Source organism: Nerophis lumbriciformis, linkage group LG32 (genome assembly GCF_033978685.3).
Source record: "Nerophis lumbriciformis linkage group LG32, RoL_Nlum_v2.1, whole genome shotgun sequence".
NCBI classification, from domain to species: Eukaryota; Metazoa; Chordata; class Actinopteri; order Syngnathiformes; family Syngnathidae; genus Nerophis; species Nerophis lumbriciformis.
This window is the reverse complement of record NC_084579.2, coordinates 7,432,191-7,449,065: the sequence shown is the minus strand read 5'-3', so window position 1 is coordinate 7,449,065 and position 16,875 is coordinate 7,432,191. Positions and strand designations below refer to the sequence as shown.

Genomic DNA, 16,875 nt, shown 5'->3' with positions numbered 1-16,875 from the left:
TTATGTTTCCACGGCAACGGTGTCCATTCACAGCATTCTCGTCTGGAGCGTCTGGGATTTTGACTGTGATGACAAAATAGTACAAATCGGATTACAATAAACCCACGTTTATCGCTGTTAATTGCTTTCTGGATCTGATGGCAGTAAATTAATTTCCGCAAAATAGGAATGATCAATTATAAGTCAAATATTTTCATAGGTGGAGCGTAACAAAGTTTTATGTTTTTTGACATTATGAGAGCCCTTTAGTCATGAAATAACACCCACATAGTCACCTTTACACTCCTTTATCCATATATAGTAATGCTGCCTGAGGCTGGGCCAGTCAGTGCCCACAATACTGAACAGTGTGCTCTGATTGGTTTGGTCTCATCCAGTTGCTAATACTACTATAGTATTGATATTTTAGTTCATTTCACCGTTTTTATGCTTGAAAATGTTTAATTTAGGCCAAAAATACATATATTATGCTTAAAAAACAATCTGTGACAGTGTAGCCACAAACTTCAAAGCATGATGTGACGAGAGATGACTGTATGTCATGCACTTGTCATTTTTGGTCTGGTTAAAATTAAATCTAGTCTGTTTTCTCTACTAGTATGTTGTTTTTTTTTTGGTGAAGTGTAAACGCAGTCCACTAAATCAAGGACCAGCTTGCTTGAGTGAGTCCGCTTGCAGGTTCCAAGTGCACATTCTATGTTAGCACAATTGACACATGTATTTTGCTCACAGATGTACATAGTTTATTTCCTGCATATTGTTTTTACCGAGTTGTTACCACGTGTTGCTGGCATACATTTTGGAAAGCAAAAGAAAGAATGTAATCATCAATATTTATAATGTTCATTATCTTGTCCATTTGTAGTGGACTGTAGTGCTGCGTGAGGCAAGTGTCAACGCCATCCCCACCAAAACACCAGATGTGGATTAAAACCATAACCACTAGTAGTTAAACATAATGTTTTTTTGTTTTTGTTTTTCCTAAAGTGTTGCGTTGCTCATTGCAGTTTGCTGAATCCGTCAGAAACGTTGTTTCCTTGCAACACATCTCATTATATAATTGATATCCTTTTTGTTCCTACAATTTTATGTAAACCAGACACGTCACAAACGCAGTTTCATAAAGTATTTATGAATATGCTTGATTCAGCATGTGGAGGGGGGCGTGGCCTGCGGACCTGCAGCGAAGCGGGGTGTGCCAGGACCGGCTTCGAGATCAGCGACAGGTGCGTAATGGCCCACCTGGGCCTGCTTATCTAATCACCTGTCGCTCTGTTAAAAGGCAGTATCCGGGAAGGAGAGGGGAGTTGGAGTTGGAGCACGAGAGAGAGCGAGAGCGAGATTGACACACACTAAGGACAATTGCTGAAAAGCACAACAGAGACTTTATTGTTAAAGGGGAACATTATCACCAGACCTATGTAAGCGTCAATATATACCTTGATGTTGCAGAAAAAAGACCATATATTTTTTTAACCGATTTCCGAACTCTAAATGGGTGAATTTTGGCGAATTAAACGCGATTAAACGGATTGCTTCCCGATGTGACGCCACGTTGTGACGTCACATCGGGAAGCAATCCGCCATTTTCTCAAACACCGAGTCAAATCAGCTCTGTTATTTTCCGTTTTTTCGACTGTTTTCCGTACCTTGGAGACATCATGCCTCGTCGGTGTGTTGTCGGAGGGTGTAACAACACGAACAGGGACGGATTCAAGTTGCACCAGTGGCCCAAAGATGCGAAAGTGGCAAGAAATTGGACGTTTGTTCCGCACACTTTACCCACGAAAGCTATGCTACGACAGAGATGGCAAGAATGTGTGGATATCCTGCGACACTCAAAGCAGATGCATTTCCAACCATAAAGTCAAAGAAATCTGCCGCTAGCCCCCCATTGAATCTGCCGGAGTGTGTGAGCAATTCAGGGACAAAGGACCTCGGTAGCACGGCAAGCAATGGCGGCAGTTTGTTCCTGCAGACGAGCGAGCTAAACCCCCTGGATGTCTTGGCTCACACCGTCCCTTATGCCACCGAAGATGATCAAGAGAAGAATATCGACCCCAGCTTCCCTGGCCTGCTGACATCAACTCCAAAACTGGACAGATCAGCTTTCAGGAAAAGAGCACGGATGAGGGTATGTCTACAGAATATATTAATTGATGAAAATTGGGCTGTCTGCACTCTCAAAGTGCATGTTGTTGCCAAATGTATTTCATATGCTGTAAACCTAGTTCATAGTTGTTAGTTTCCTTTAATGCCAAACAAACACATACCAATCGTTGGTTAGAAGGCGATCGCCGAATTCGTCCTCGCTTTCTCCCGTGTCGCTGGCTGTCGTGTCGTTTTCGTCGGTTTCGCTTGCATACGGTTCAAACCTATATGGCTCAATAGCTTCAGTTTCTTCTTCAATTTCGTTTTCGCTACCTGCCTCCACACTACAACCATCCGTTTCAATACATGCGTAATCTGTTGAATCGCTTAAGCCGCTGAAATCCGAATCTGAATCCGAGCTAATGTCGCTATAGCTTGCTGTTCTATGCGCCATGTTTGTTTGTGTTGGCATCACTGTGTGACGTCACAGGAAAATGGACGTGTGTATATAACGATGGTTAAAATCAGGCACTTTGAAGCTTTTTTTTTGGGATATTGCGTGATGGGTAAAATTTTGAAAAAAATTTCGAAAAATAAAATAAGCCACTGGGAACTGATTTTTAATGGTTTTAACCCTTCTGAAATTGTGATAATGTTCCCCTTTAAATAAAACACTGTCTAAAAACCCTGAAAATTAGCGGTGATGTCTGTACTTGGTGGCCAAATTGTAGAGGTATCTCTCCTCCGGGTTCTTCGGACCACCAAGTACAGACATCACCGCTCCTTTTCAGGGTTTTTTCAGAAGAAGAGTTTTTTTTATTGCCATTGTTTGAGAACGGGTTCACAAACTAGGAATTTTACTTGGTGCAACATAAAACACATATAACACAGATTTGGTAATAAAAAGAGATGTAACTGCGCTATCAGATCTTGTTATTGTTATTGTTATTGCCGAGGGGAAAAAAAGTGTTCAGGTGGCGGGAGGTGTGGGTCTGGATGGACCGTAGTCTCCTGCCTGAGGGGAGAGGGGAGAATAGTTTGTGTCCAGGGTGAGAAGAGTCAGCTGTGATCCGACCCACACGCCTCCTGGTCCTGGAGGAGAACAGGTCCTGGAGGGGTGGGAGTTTGCAGCCAATCACCTTCTCAGCAGCACGTACCATGCGCTGCAGTCGATGCTTGTCCCGGACTGTGGCGCCGGGGAACCACACGGTGATGGACTCGATGATGGCTGAGTAAAACTGCACCAGCATCTCTGTTGTGCTTTTCAGCAATTGTCCTTATTGTGTGTCAATCTCGCTCTCGCTCTCTCTCGTGCTCCAACTCCAACTCCCCTCTCCTTCCCGGCTGCTGCCTTTTAACAGAGCGACAGGTGATTAGATAAGCAGGCCCAGGTGGGCCATCTACGCGCCTGTTGCTGATCTCGAAGCCGGTCCTGGCACACCCCGCTTCGCTGCAGGTCCGCAGGCCACGCCCCCCTCCACACAGCATTATTGGGTTCGCTTACAAAAATGCAAGTTAACTGAATTACATTTTAACGTTCGTAATGACCATACAGTTGTAAAAATGGAATGCTTTCGAACAATAAAATATTTTTTACATGAATTCACTAATGTAATGTAAAACACACAGGAAAAACAAAAGTTTGCTCATTCGAAGCTAAAGTTAGGAGTTAAGTATAATGCCTCAATATTCACAATGCTTTCTTTATTTATGATGACATCAGAGCAATCTGAATGCTGAGTAAGTGCTCTGAACCTCTGGGGATGCCAATGACATCATTGCAGTTTATGATCTCACCTTTGATCACCTGGCTGAAAAGGAATCCCAGTTTGCTTCTTGATGAGCTAAAAACCTGATGTTTCTATCCACAGAGTGCTGTTCATTCTTAGTGTTTTATTTTGAACATCTCTAACAGTGCCATGTCCTTTGATTTTCACGGTTCGTCCTTCCGAGAAGATGACTCTGGAGATGAAGGGACGAGTGTTCAGGAGGACGATCGAGCCTTAAGCCAAAGCGCTCTGAAGACGTTGGCCAACAAGCTGGACGACTTGAGCACCTGTAATGATCTTTTAGGGAAGCATGGCGCCGCCCTCCAGCGCTCCCTCAGCGAACTCGAGGAACTGCGCGGCTGCGTCGACAGCCCGGACAAAGTGAAAAGCGTTAACGAGCGAGCCACCCTTTTCCGCCTCACCTCCAATGCTATGATCAATGTGAGTTCCCCCCCCTCGCCCTCGTTAGCTGCAAATCTCTCCTATAGCTGGAAAGCAGTGGGGGGAAGACACATCCTCTCTGTCGTCTTCACACTCTTCAGGCTTGTCGTGAGTTCCTAGACGTAGCGGAATCTCACAGCCGAAGGTGGCAAAAAGCCCTGCAGCATGAGCGAGAGCAGCGTCACCATCTGGAAGAAACCATCGAGCAGCTAGCCAAACAACACAACAGCCTGGAGACGGCCTGGAGGGAGAAGCCCACCTCGTACGCAGGTGAGAACTACTCTTATTTGCCAATGGAACACATTTTTATTATCGTATATCTTCACGAGGGTCAACACTGTGAAATGAATGATTTGGATTCAACACATTCAAGCTGTACACAGACTACTCGAATAATTTGTGTGAGGCTTAATTTGGCTACTGTTTGTATTTACATCGTGTATTTCCCTGCAGGTGCGGAGAGATCTCGCAAGGGGGACGAGAGTGAAGAAAATGACGAATTCTTTGATGCCATGGAGGACGCCCCTTCATTCATAACCGTGTCAACCAATGCTGGGACGCAGCACAAGTAAGACCTCATGGCATTTTTTTGTTTTTTACTGGCCAACTCAGACAAAAATAAATACCGTATTTTTCGCACTATAAGTATAAGTCGCACCGGCCGAAAATGCATAATAAAGAAGGAAAAAAACATATACCGCATTTTTCGGACTATACGTCGACGTTTTTTTCCTAGTTTGGCCGGGGCTGCGACTTATACTCCGGAGTAGGGATGTCCCGATCCAGGTTTTTGCACTTCCGATCCGATACCGATATTGTTTTTGCATTTCCGATCCGATACCGATACTGACCGATACTGGCCTATCCGAGCATGTATTAACGTTTAAAGTTATTTAGCCTACTTAGTTGTCAGAATCATGTTGAAAAGGGTTTTAGTACTCTTGATAACAACTAGCCAGCTGAATTAGGGGAGTTTGAATAATACACAATGGTTGGTAACAAGAAACTGACCTGTTTATTCAAGGATAAACACAAAATAGACACAATTATACATGACAAACAGAAATGGCATCATTGAACTAGGGCTGGGCGATATGGCCTTTTTTTAATATTGCGATATTTTAAGGCCATATTGCGATACACAATATATATCTCGATATTTTGCCTTAGCCTTGAATGAACACTTGATGCATATAATCACAGCAGTATGATGATTCTATGTGTTTTGATTGATTGATTGAGACTTTTATTAGTAGGTTGCACAGTGAAGTACATATTCCGTACAATTGACCACTAAATGGTAACACCCCAATAAGTTTTTCAACTTGTTTAAGTCGGGGTCCACAGATATATACTATCAGATATATACTATCATCATAATACAGTCATCACACAAGATAATCACATTTAATTATTTACATTATTTATAATCCAGGGTGTGGAGGGGGGCGCCTGATTTAAGTGTCAAAAAGACAGCCAAAAGAGTTTGATATGAGAATAAATCTAGTTAAAATATATGGTAGAAATGCACCCATTTGCAGGAAATGTAGTCTTGATTTTCAAAATGTTCTTTCAAGGCTTGCATGTCTACATTAAAACATTCTTCTTCATACTGCATTAATATATGCTACTTTAAAACTTTCATGCAGAGAAGGAAATCACAACTAAAAAAATCACTAATTTTTTCATACGGTGTTGATGTGGAAATGTTTGCCTCGGCATTTTGATGGTGTGGACGTGTGGCACCGAATGGAGATAAGCGTCTCGACAGACGTCACAATATTTGAACAATGATGACGAAAACTGTTGTCTCTGTCGTGTCCGTGTGTCGAAAATTGTTATGCGCTTATTTTTTTTATTTGATTTTGTGCGTGGCATAGATTTGCCGTGCGCAGAGGACGCTTGAGCAGGCGCGCACCTTAGCGGCTGCGCTAGCATCACAGCTAACGTTAGCCATGCCGCTACCTCGCTCTCTGCTGGGAGAGGACGTATACGTATGTGACGTATGACGTGACAGTATGTGACGTATGACGTGACAGTATGTGACGTGTGTAAGAAGGTGCGCCCGCTGTCTGTGAGAGGGAGACACAGGAAAGAGTGAGAAGAGCCTGTCGTGTAATGCCAGCAGCTAAAAGCAACTGCGTTAGAATCCACAGACGTGTGGATGTGTTAAAGGTGTGCTGGAAAATGCGGAACGGAAATTAGGGAGCAGCAGAAAAGTGGAATGTATTATTTAAATAGGTGCGTTGGAAAACACGGACCGGAGTTTTTTTTATCCCTACTCCGGAGCGACTTATGTGTGAAATTATTAACACATTACCGTAAAATATCAAATAATATTATTTATCTCATTCGCGTGAGCGACGAAGCAAATGGCAGCCATCGTCACACACACATCAGCAATCGTCACTCACACGTCAGCTATCGTCACTCACACGCCAACCAATAAGAATTCGGCGGGGGCGGGACAAGGCAGAAGTGCATTGTGGGTGTTGGAGTGCTAACTGCTATATGCTATACGCTACTGCCGGAGCTATTAAAATGGGTCACGTCAACATTGGCGGTAACTTATAAAAACTGAGAAGGACTGAACTAAAATGGCACCGAAAAGGAAATCATATACTGCAGATTACAAGCTGGACAAGCGACACCGAGGCGGAAGATTTCATGGGATTTAGCGATCGGGAGTGACAGATTGTTTGGTAAACGTATAGCATGTTCTATATGTTAGTTATTTGAATGACTCTTACCATAATATGTTACGTTAACATACCAGTTGGTTATTTATGCGTCATATAACGTACACTTATTCAGCCTGTTGTTCACTATTCTTTATTTATTTTAAATTGCCTTTCAAATGTCTATTCTTGCTGTTGGCTTTTATCAAATATATTTCCCCCCAAAATGCGACTTATACTCCAGTGCGACTTATATATGTTTTTTTTTCTTCTTTATTGTGCATTTTCGGCCGATGCGACTTATAGTCCGAAAAATACGGTATAAGTCGCACTGGAGTATAAGTCGCATTTTTTGGGGAAATTTATTTGATAAAAGCCAACACCAAGAATAGACATTTGAAAGGCAATTTAAAATAAATAAAGAATAGTGAACAACAGGCTGAATAAGTGTACGTTATATGAGGCATAAATAACCAACTGGTATGTTAACGTAACATATTATGGTAAGAGTCATTCAAATAACTATAACATATAGAACATGCTATACGTTTACCAAACAATCTGTCACTCCTAATCGCTAAATCCCATGAAATCTTATACGTCTAGTCTCTTACGTGAATGAGATAAATAATATTATTTGATATTTTACGCTAATGTGTTAATAATTTCACACACACAAGTCGCTCCCGAGTATAAGTCGCACCCCCGGCCAAACTATGAAAAAAACTGCGACTTATAGTCCGAAAAATACAGTAAGTAATTATTTAACGATTTTGTAAATGTATTTAATTTTGTCCCATTTGATGGTGATCTGCTTTTCTTTCACCAACACAATATCCACTTTCTCTTAGACGTTCAGGGAGTACTCAGAGTATGATGAGCGGTGGATTGCCTCATGACTGGACCCACAACGAGAATGTAGGTCCCTTTGTTTTGTTTGTGCCTTTTGTATTCAAATGATGTAAAGCTTTTTTCTTCTTCAGGACACCTCAGGCTCAAACCACATGCAGCTACGGAGAACACGACGCAGCCGCATTCCAGACAAGCCCAATTATTCCCTGAACCTGTGGAGCATCATGAAGAACTGCATCGGAAAAGACCTGGCAAAGATACCGATGCCTGTAAACGCTTCACACTCGCGACAAAGTGACGGATGTATGCAAATGAGACTTTTTCATCACAGTCCTTTTTTTGCAGGTCAACTTCAACGAGCCGCTGTCCATGCTGCAGCGCCTGACCGAAGATCTGGAGTACAGCGAGCTGCTGGACCGGGCGGCTCGCTGCGACTCCTCCCTCGAGCAGATGTGCCTGGTGGCTGCCTTCTCGGTGTCCTCCTACTCCACCACCGTCCATCGCACAGCCAAGCCCTTCAACCCTCTGCTCGGTGAGACGTACGAGCTGGATCGCCTGGAGGAGTACGGCTACCGCTCCATCTGTGAGCAGGTGAGTCATCCACAGCGCTCCTGAGTCTACGTTCACATTAGGGTTGTCCCGATACCAATATTTTGGTACCGGTACTGGTACCAAAATATATTTAGATACTGTTGCGTCTGACCAGCTCTTCCTCCCAGGGAATTTAAGTCACTGGTCAATCCCAAGTTCTTTCGATGACATATATGCTGAGTAAGAAGGACCATCAAGACAGAATAGGAATATTATCAAGTTTTATTGAAGCTTCAGGAGAACAGCCCAGACCAATACATTCATACCGGCTTCTCAAGTTGTTCTAACATTCAAATGGGAAGGAATGCCTCTCCCTTCCCCAACACTGATAAGGCAAGGAGGGCGATGTAGACCTATGTAGACAAAGAGAAACTGGTATACAGAATATACAATGGAAAAGTACTATCTGATCTAAACATGGCTATGAATAAAGAAATAACGATTAAACATATATCCATTCTCCACAATACTTTTCGATACACAAAAAATGGCATTATTGGCTTTATTTTAACAAAAAAATCTTAGGGTACATTAAACATATGTTTCTTCTTGCAATGGAAGAACAATCTTGTTCTTAAATAAAATAGTGAACATACTAGACAATTTGTCTTTTAGTATTAAGTAAGCAAACATTAGTCTGCTGACGTATGCAGTAACATAATGTGTCATTTATCATTCTATTATTTTGTCAAAATGATAAAGGACAAGCTGTAAAAAGTAACGCGTTATTCCCAACACTGTGTGTTGGTGAGCCAAAAACACATTTCTACCAGATTGTTTGTATTCTATTCAAAGTGGTTAGCATTTATTGTTCTAGCTAGGAGCTGGTCAGAGGTGGTACAACATCATGACCATGAGGAGGGAGGTTTTTCCTTCATGACATGATGAAAAACATCAAAAGTGACTCTTAAAAGAGGAGCAAACAAATGAGGGAAATTATGTTGATTCATAAACAGTCTCACATATTGCTTGAACATCATTAAAAAAAATCAGTCTCACATATTGCTTGAACATCATTAAAAAAAAATCAGTTTTGCATAATATTTTTAAAATAGCCATTGTGTGGACATGGACCATGATTTATGTTCCATACACATATTTACAGGTCTCGTGTGAATATACGATAAACATGTTGCCATGTACTCTCTCAGGTGAGTCATCACCCACCAGCCGCCGCCCACCACGTCATCTCTCAGCGAGGATGGACACTGTGGCAATCCATCACTATTGATAGCAAATTCCGTGGGAAGTACGTGTCTGTCATGCCGCTAGGTGAGGAACCGCTTCAGCTTTTTGGTGGTCATGCTTGCCACCAAAAAGCGCAGATGTAATCCATTGTTTGTTTAAAATGGGAATTATGATGAATTTCATCTTTTTCTGACTTATAAGTGGGGCAGCACGGTGGAGAAGGGGTTAGTGCGTGTACCTCTCAATGGGCTCGGGATCTTTCTGTCTGGTTTGCATGTTCTCCCCATGACTGCGTGGGTTCCATCCGGGTACTCCGGCTTCCTCCCACCTCCAAAGACCTGGGGATAGGTTGATTGGCAACACTAAAAAATTGGCCTTAGTGTGTGAATGTGAGTGTGAATGTTGTCTGTCTATCTGTGTTGGCCCTGTGATGAGGTTGCGACTTGTCCAGGGTGTACACCGCCTTCCGCCCGATTGTAGCTGAGATAGGCTCCAGCACCCCCCGCGACCCCGAACGGGACAAGCGGTAGAAAATGGATTAAACAATGCCAAAGTGTCAACCTCTTAAAGGGGAACATTATCACAATTTCAGAATTGTTAAAACCATTAAAAATCAGTTCACAGTGGCTTATTATATTTTTCGAAGTTTTTTTCAAAATTTTACCCATCACGCAATATCCCTAAAAAAAGCTTCAAAGTGCCTGATTTTAACCATCGTTATATATACACCCGTCCATTTTCCTGTGACGTCACATAGTGAAGCCAACACAAACAAACATTGCGCATAGAACAGCAAGCTATAGCGGCATTAGCTCGGATTCAGACTCGGATTTCAGCGGCTTAAGCGATTCAACAGATTACGAATGTATTGAAACGGATGGTTGTAGTGTGGAGGCAGGTAGCGAAAACGAAATTGAAGAAGAAACTGAAGCTATTGAGCCATATCGGTTTGAACCGTATGCAAGCGAAATCGACAAACGACACGACAGCCAGCGACACGGGAGAAAGCGAGGACGAATTCGGCGATCGCCTTCTAACCAACGATTGGTATGTGTTTGTTTGGCATTAAAGGAAACTAACAACTATGAACTAGGTTTACAGCATATGAAATACATTTGGCAACAACATGCACTTTGAGAGTGCAGACAGCCCAATTTTCATCAATTAATATATTCTGTAGACATACCCTCATCCGCGCTCTTTTCCTGAAAGCTGATCTGTCCAGTTTTGGAGTTGATGTCAGCAGGCCAGGGAAGCTAGGGTCGATAGCTCGCTCGTCTGCGGGAACAAACTGCCGCCATTGCTTGCCGTGCTACCGAGGTCCTTTGTCCCTGAATTGCTCACACACTCCGGCAGATTCAATGGGCGTCTGGCGGCAGATTTCTTTGACTTTATCGTTGGAAATGCATCTGCTTTGAGTGTCGCAGGATATCCACACATTCTTGCCATCTCTGTCGTAGCATAGCTTTCGTCGGTAAAGTGTGCGGAACAAACGTCCAATTTCTTGCCACTTTCGCATCTTTGGGCCACTGGTGCAACTTGAATCCGTCCCTGTTCGTGTTGTTACACCCTCCGACAACACACCGACGAGGCACGATGTCTCCAAGGTACGGAAAACAGTCGAAAAAACGGAAAATAACAGCTGATTTGACTCGGTGTTTGAGAAAATGGCGGATTGCTTCCCGATGTGACGCCACGTTGTGACGTCATCGCTCCGAGAGCGAATATTTGAAAGGCGTTTAATTCGCCAAAATTCACCCATTTAGAGTTCGGAAATCGGTTAAAAAAAAATATGGTCTTTTTTCTGCAACATCAAGGTATATATTGACGCTTACATAGGTCTGGTGATAATGTTCCCCTTTAAGGACCAAGCTGTTTGTTTACATGCTTTTTTATTTCTCTTTGCTATTTGGGCTTATTGGACCTTAATTAGAATAAAAACTAAGAATCATCTTTTGATATGATGTACTTAGTCCATAAGTAACAAACGTGTACTTAATGTTTAGTGACATGCTAGTTCTTATTTTTACACTTTTTCCCCCAAATTCCATTGTATGTTATACTCTTCTGACACCACCAGATGGCAGTATAAGTGTCCACATAAGGGCCATAAGACCCCAATTCAGTAGTGTACACAATTTAGGAAATAAGAGCTAAAAGGTGCTGTCCACGCATGTGGCCAACTAAGCCTATAGAGATTAAGGCCTGGATAATATGGCCTAATTTTATACAAAAAATTTGATTCCTGATGATTTTGTCCCCTACTTCTTAAAAAAAAACAATGAATACAAATGACAGATAATTCAAACCAAATTGCGCTTTCATTTAATAAAAAAAAAAAGTAGTTTGGAAAGGAGACAATGCCCCTATAAACATGGCATGAACATACACCGCATCTTACTCTTAGCAAAACTATAAACATTTTATAAAGTTGCTTCTGGAACAAATATGAATTGCCCTTTGTATAGACTCATTGTTCAAAAATAAATGAGGGCTTCTGTAAACCATACTTGCCAACCCTCACGGATTTTCCGGGAGACTCCCGAAATTCAGCGCCTCTCCCGAAAACCTCCCGGGACAAATTTTCTCCCGAAAATCTTCCGAAATTCAGGCGGACTCAGGTCCATGAGGACCTGAGTCCACTAACCCACAATATTAACAGCATACCTGCCCAATCACGTTATAACTGTAGAATGATGGAGGGCGAGTTCTTGGTTTCTTATGTGGGTTTATTGTTAGGCAGTTTCATTAACGTCCTCCCAGCGCGGCAACAACACACAACAACAGCAGTCACGTTTTTGTATACCGTAAAGCAGTTCGTCTGCCGTAAACAGCAATGTTGTGACACTCTTAAACAGGACAATACTGCCATCTAGTGCATTTGATGAAAGCACTTTTGTGCGTGCCACACAGCAGAGAGGGTGTTCCGCATGGTTTGAAAAATAGTGACAGAGAATAGAACAAGGATGGACAATTCAACCCTTAACTCAACAATGAGTAGATGAGTGTTATATGTGTGTATAGGTGTAGATAAATGAACACTGAAATTCAAGTATTTATTTTATACATATATATATATATATGTATATAGCTAGAATTCACTGAACGTCAAGTATTTCATATATATATATATATATATATATTTATATGAAATACTTGACTTGGTGAATTCTAGCTGTAAATATACTCCTCCCCTTTTAGCCACGCCCCCGTCCCACCCTGACCACGCCCACCCCCACCCCCCTCCCCCCACCTTCCGAAATCGGAGGTCTCAAGGTTGGCAAGTATGCTGTAAACAAAGATTTACCGTTGCACTCTACATGCAAATAAATAAACTCAATAAAATGTTAATATTGTAAGTTTTTTGTTGTGAATTAACTTCTTATATAAACAAAATGTAGCATTTACATAGTATGCAAATAATAAACCAACATTGAAAGGGCTTTATTAGATAGATTAGATAGATTTATTGGTCCCCGTGGGCAAATTCATTTTCACGGCCGTACATTTAAACAATAGACATTACACATCACAAAACAAAAATACATCATACATGACAAACACATTTATGAGCTTGTCAGACAGGTCGGCCAGGCTTGCTGTTAAGGGCGGCTATAGCTGCAGGGATCAGGCTTTTCCTGAGGCGGGCCCTCCGGAATTTGATTGTTCTGTACCATGTATTGGTGTAGTGGGTGAGTGATATCCTGGACTATTGTGTTTGCCAGTCGAGTGATGGACCTGTGGTTTAAATCTGAAATGTTGGGTGTGGGTAGGCCCACTTACTAAAACTATGGTTTTAGTAAGTGGATAAACACAGGTTTTTCCACTGTTTGGGCACCACAGTATAGCTCGGTTGGTAGAGCGGCCGTGCCAGCAACTTGAGGGTTCCAGGTTCGAGCCCCGCTTCCGCCATCCTAGTCACTGCTGTTGTGTCCTTGGACACTTTACCCACCTGCTCCCAGTGCCACCCACACTGGTTTAAATGTAACTTAGATATTGGGTTTTACTATGTAAAGCACTTTGAGTCACTTGAAAAAAGCGCTATATAAATATATTTCACTTCACATCTTTAGCGACGTGCAAAGGAACCGCTTGTTCTTTACTGTGCTTCTTTCTCATCATACGTGGTACCCTCTGTAAATGATTCCCTATAAAGGGGAACATTATCACAATTTCAGAAGGGTTAAAACCATTAAAAATCAGTTCCCAGTGGCTTATTTTATTTTTCGAAGTTTTTTTTTAAATTTTACCCATCACGCAATATCCCTAAAAAAAGCTTCAAAGTGCCTGATTTTAACCATCGTTATACAGGTAAAAGCCAGTAAATTAGAATATTTTGAAAAACTTGATTTATTTCAGTAATTGCATTCAAAAGGTGTAACTTGTACATTATATTTATTCATTGCACACAGACTGATGCATTCAAATGTTTATTTCATTTAATTTTGATGATTTGAAGTGGCAACAAATGAAAATCCAAAATTCCGTGTGTCACAAAATTAGAATATTGTGTAAGGGTTAAATTTTGAAGACACCTGGTGCCACAAACTAATCATCTGATTAACTCAAAACACCTGCAAAGGGCTTTAAATGGTCTCTCAGTCCAGTTCTGAAGCCTACACAAACATGGGGAAGACTTCAGATTTGACAGCTGTCCAAAAGGCAACCATCGACATTGCACAAGGAGGGAAAGACACAAAAGGTTATTGCTGAAGAGGCTGGCTGTTCTCAGAGCTCTGTGTCCAAACACATTAATGGAGAGGCAAAGGGAAGGAAAAACTGTGGTCAGAAAAAGTGTACAAGCGATAGGGATCACCGCGCTCTGGTCAAGATTGTGAAAAAAAAAACATTCAAAAATGGGGGGGAGATTCAGAAGGAGTTGACAGCTGCTGGAGTCAGTGCTTCAAGATCCACCACCAAGAGACGCTTGAAAGACATGGGTTTCAACTGCCGCATACCTCGTGTCAAGCCACTGTTGACCAAGAAACAGCGCGAAAAGCGTCTCACCTGGGCTAAGGAAAAAAAGAGCTGGACTGCTGCTGAGTGGTCCAAAGTCATGTTTTCTGACGAAAGCAAATTTTGCATTTCCTTTGGAAATCGAGGTCCCAGAGTCTGGAGGAAGACAGGAGAGGCACAGGATCCACGTTGCCTGAAGTCTAGTGTAAAGTTTCCACCATCAGTGATGGTTTGGGGTGCCATGTCATCTGCTGGTGTCGGTCCACTCTGTTTCCTGAGATCCAGGGTCAACGCAGCCGTCTACCAGCAAGTTTTAGAGCACTTCATGCTTCCTGCTGCTGACCTGCTCTATGGAGATGGAGATTTCAAGTTCCAACAGGACTTGGCGCCTGCACACAGCGCAAAATCTACCCGTGCCTGGTTTACGGACCATGGTATTTCTGTTCTAAATTGGCCCGCCAACTCCCCTGACCTTAGCCCCATAGAAAATCTGTGGGGTATTGTGAAAAGGAAGATGCAGAATGCCAGACCCAAAAACGCAGAAGAGTTGAAGGCCACTATCAGAGCAACCTGGGCTCTCATAACACCTGAGCAGTGCCAGAAACTCATCGACTCCATGCCACGCCGCATTAACGCAGTAATTGAGGCAAAAGGAGCTCCAACCAAGTATTGAGTATTGGACATGCTCATATTTTTCATTTTCATACTTTTCAGTTGGCCAACATTTCTAAAAATCCCTTTTTTGTATTAGCCTTAAGTAATATTCTAATTTTGTGACACACGGAATTTTGGATTTTCATTTGTTGCCACTTCAAATCATCAAAATTAAATGAAATAAACATTTGAATGCATCAGTCTGTGTGCAATGAATAAATATAATGTACAAGTTACACCTTTTGAATGCAATTACTGAAATAAATCAAGTTTTTCAAAATATTCTAATTTACTGGCTTTTACCTGTATACACCCGTCCATTTTCCTGTGACGTCACACAGTGATGCCAACACAAACAAACAGCAAGGTATAGCGACATCAGCTCGGATTCAGACTCGGATTTCAGCGGCTTAACACTGTCTGATAAGATAATTACTATGAACTAGGTTTACAGCATATGAAATACATTTGGCAACAACATGCACTTTGAGAGTGCAGACAGCCCATTTCAGGCGCGCTAAGAACATATATTTTTCCACGATTTCAGCACTCAGGTTAACCATACCTAAATAGACACAAAATACTGCATTACACAAGACTACCCGAATGTACTCGAATGATTGAAAAAAATTAATGTTTTTAATCTAAATTATTGGTAAACACAGTTTATGTATAATAATTTACGTAAAACCGCGAGTAATGAATAAAGTTTTCATCAATTAATATATTCTGTAGACATACCCTCATCTGCTCTCTTTTCCTGAAAGCTGATCTGTCCAGTTTTGGAGTTGATGTCAGCAGGCCAGGGAAGCTAGGGTCGATATTCTTCTCTTGATCATCTTCGGTGGCATAAGGGACGGTGTGAGCCAAGACATCCAGGGGGTTTAGCTCGCTCGTCTGCGGGAACAAACTGCCGCCATTGCTTGCCGTGCTACCGAGGTCCTTTGTCCCTGAATTGCTCACACACTCCAGTAGATTCAATGGGGGTCTGGCGGCAGATTTCTTTGACTTTATCGTTGGAAATGCATCTGCTTTGAGTGTCGCAGGATATCCACACATTCTTGCCATCTCTGTCGTAGCATAGCTTTCGTCGGTAAAGTGTGCGGAACAAACGACTGACCATTTCGTCGGCTTTCCCCACAGCCTCGTATTTTGAACAAATTTCGTCCAATTTCCAGGCATGTGATTTTTCCGTCTAAAGTCGGAATTCCATCTTTTTTAATCTCGGGAAGAAAAAAAAAATTATCTCCCGTTTTTCCGTTTTTTTTTTTCCGACCCTAAATGAAGATTGGAGACGTAGTTTATATTACGCCGTAGTTGATTGGTCGATATGTTCCTTGTGACCAATCAGGACATCAGTTATGAATGATGATGTTAATAAAGTCATCATTCATAATGGTTATTACCGCCATTTTCCATATGTAAACGATGTCGGTTCTCGAGAGAAAGGACGCTTTACGTGTAAAAGAAATTGATAAACATGTCAAAATTAAGTTTTGATGGGACTGGATGGAAAGGGAAATCACTGATACTGTTGGGAAGAAGGAAGTTACGACTTTGTTTGGTGATTTAATTCGGAAAATCGATCGTCCCGGAAAGGTTTTGTGCACGTGGTGTCATGATAATATTGACTATGGATCACGAGGTTTCAAGGC

At 42.0% G+C, this 16,875-nt stretch overlaps 1 protein-coding gene across 2 annotated transcripts in view; it reads left to right on the top strand.

Annotated features, from left to right (window-relative positions):
• The window catches only part of osbp2a (oxysterol binding protein 2a), a 46,767-nt gene that overhangs the window by 15,461 nt on the left and 14,431 nt on the right, over window positions 1–16,875 (top strand). For both annotated transcript variants that reach the window (XM_061926763.2, XM_061926764.1), the window contains 7 exons: window positions 4,048–4,301; window positions 4,403–4,571; window positions 4,755–4,869; window positions 7,831–7,897; window positions 7,963–8,100; window positions 8,177–8,422; window positions 9,574–9,694. In XM_061926763.2, the coding sequence (XP_061782747.1) occupies window positions 4,048–4,301; window positions 4,403–4,571; window positions 4,755–4,869; window positions 7,831–7,897; window positions 7,963–8,100; window positions 8,177–8,422; window positions 9,574–9,694 (1,110 nt within the window). The remainder of the gene's footprint in view (window positions 1–4,047; window positions 4,302–4,402; window positions 4,572–4,754; window positions 4,870–7,830; window positions 7,898–7,962; window positions 8,101–8,176; window positions 8,423–9,573; window positions 9,695–16,875) is intronic.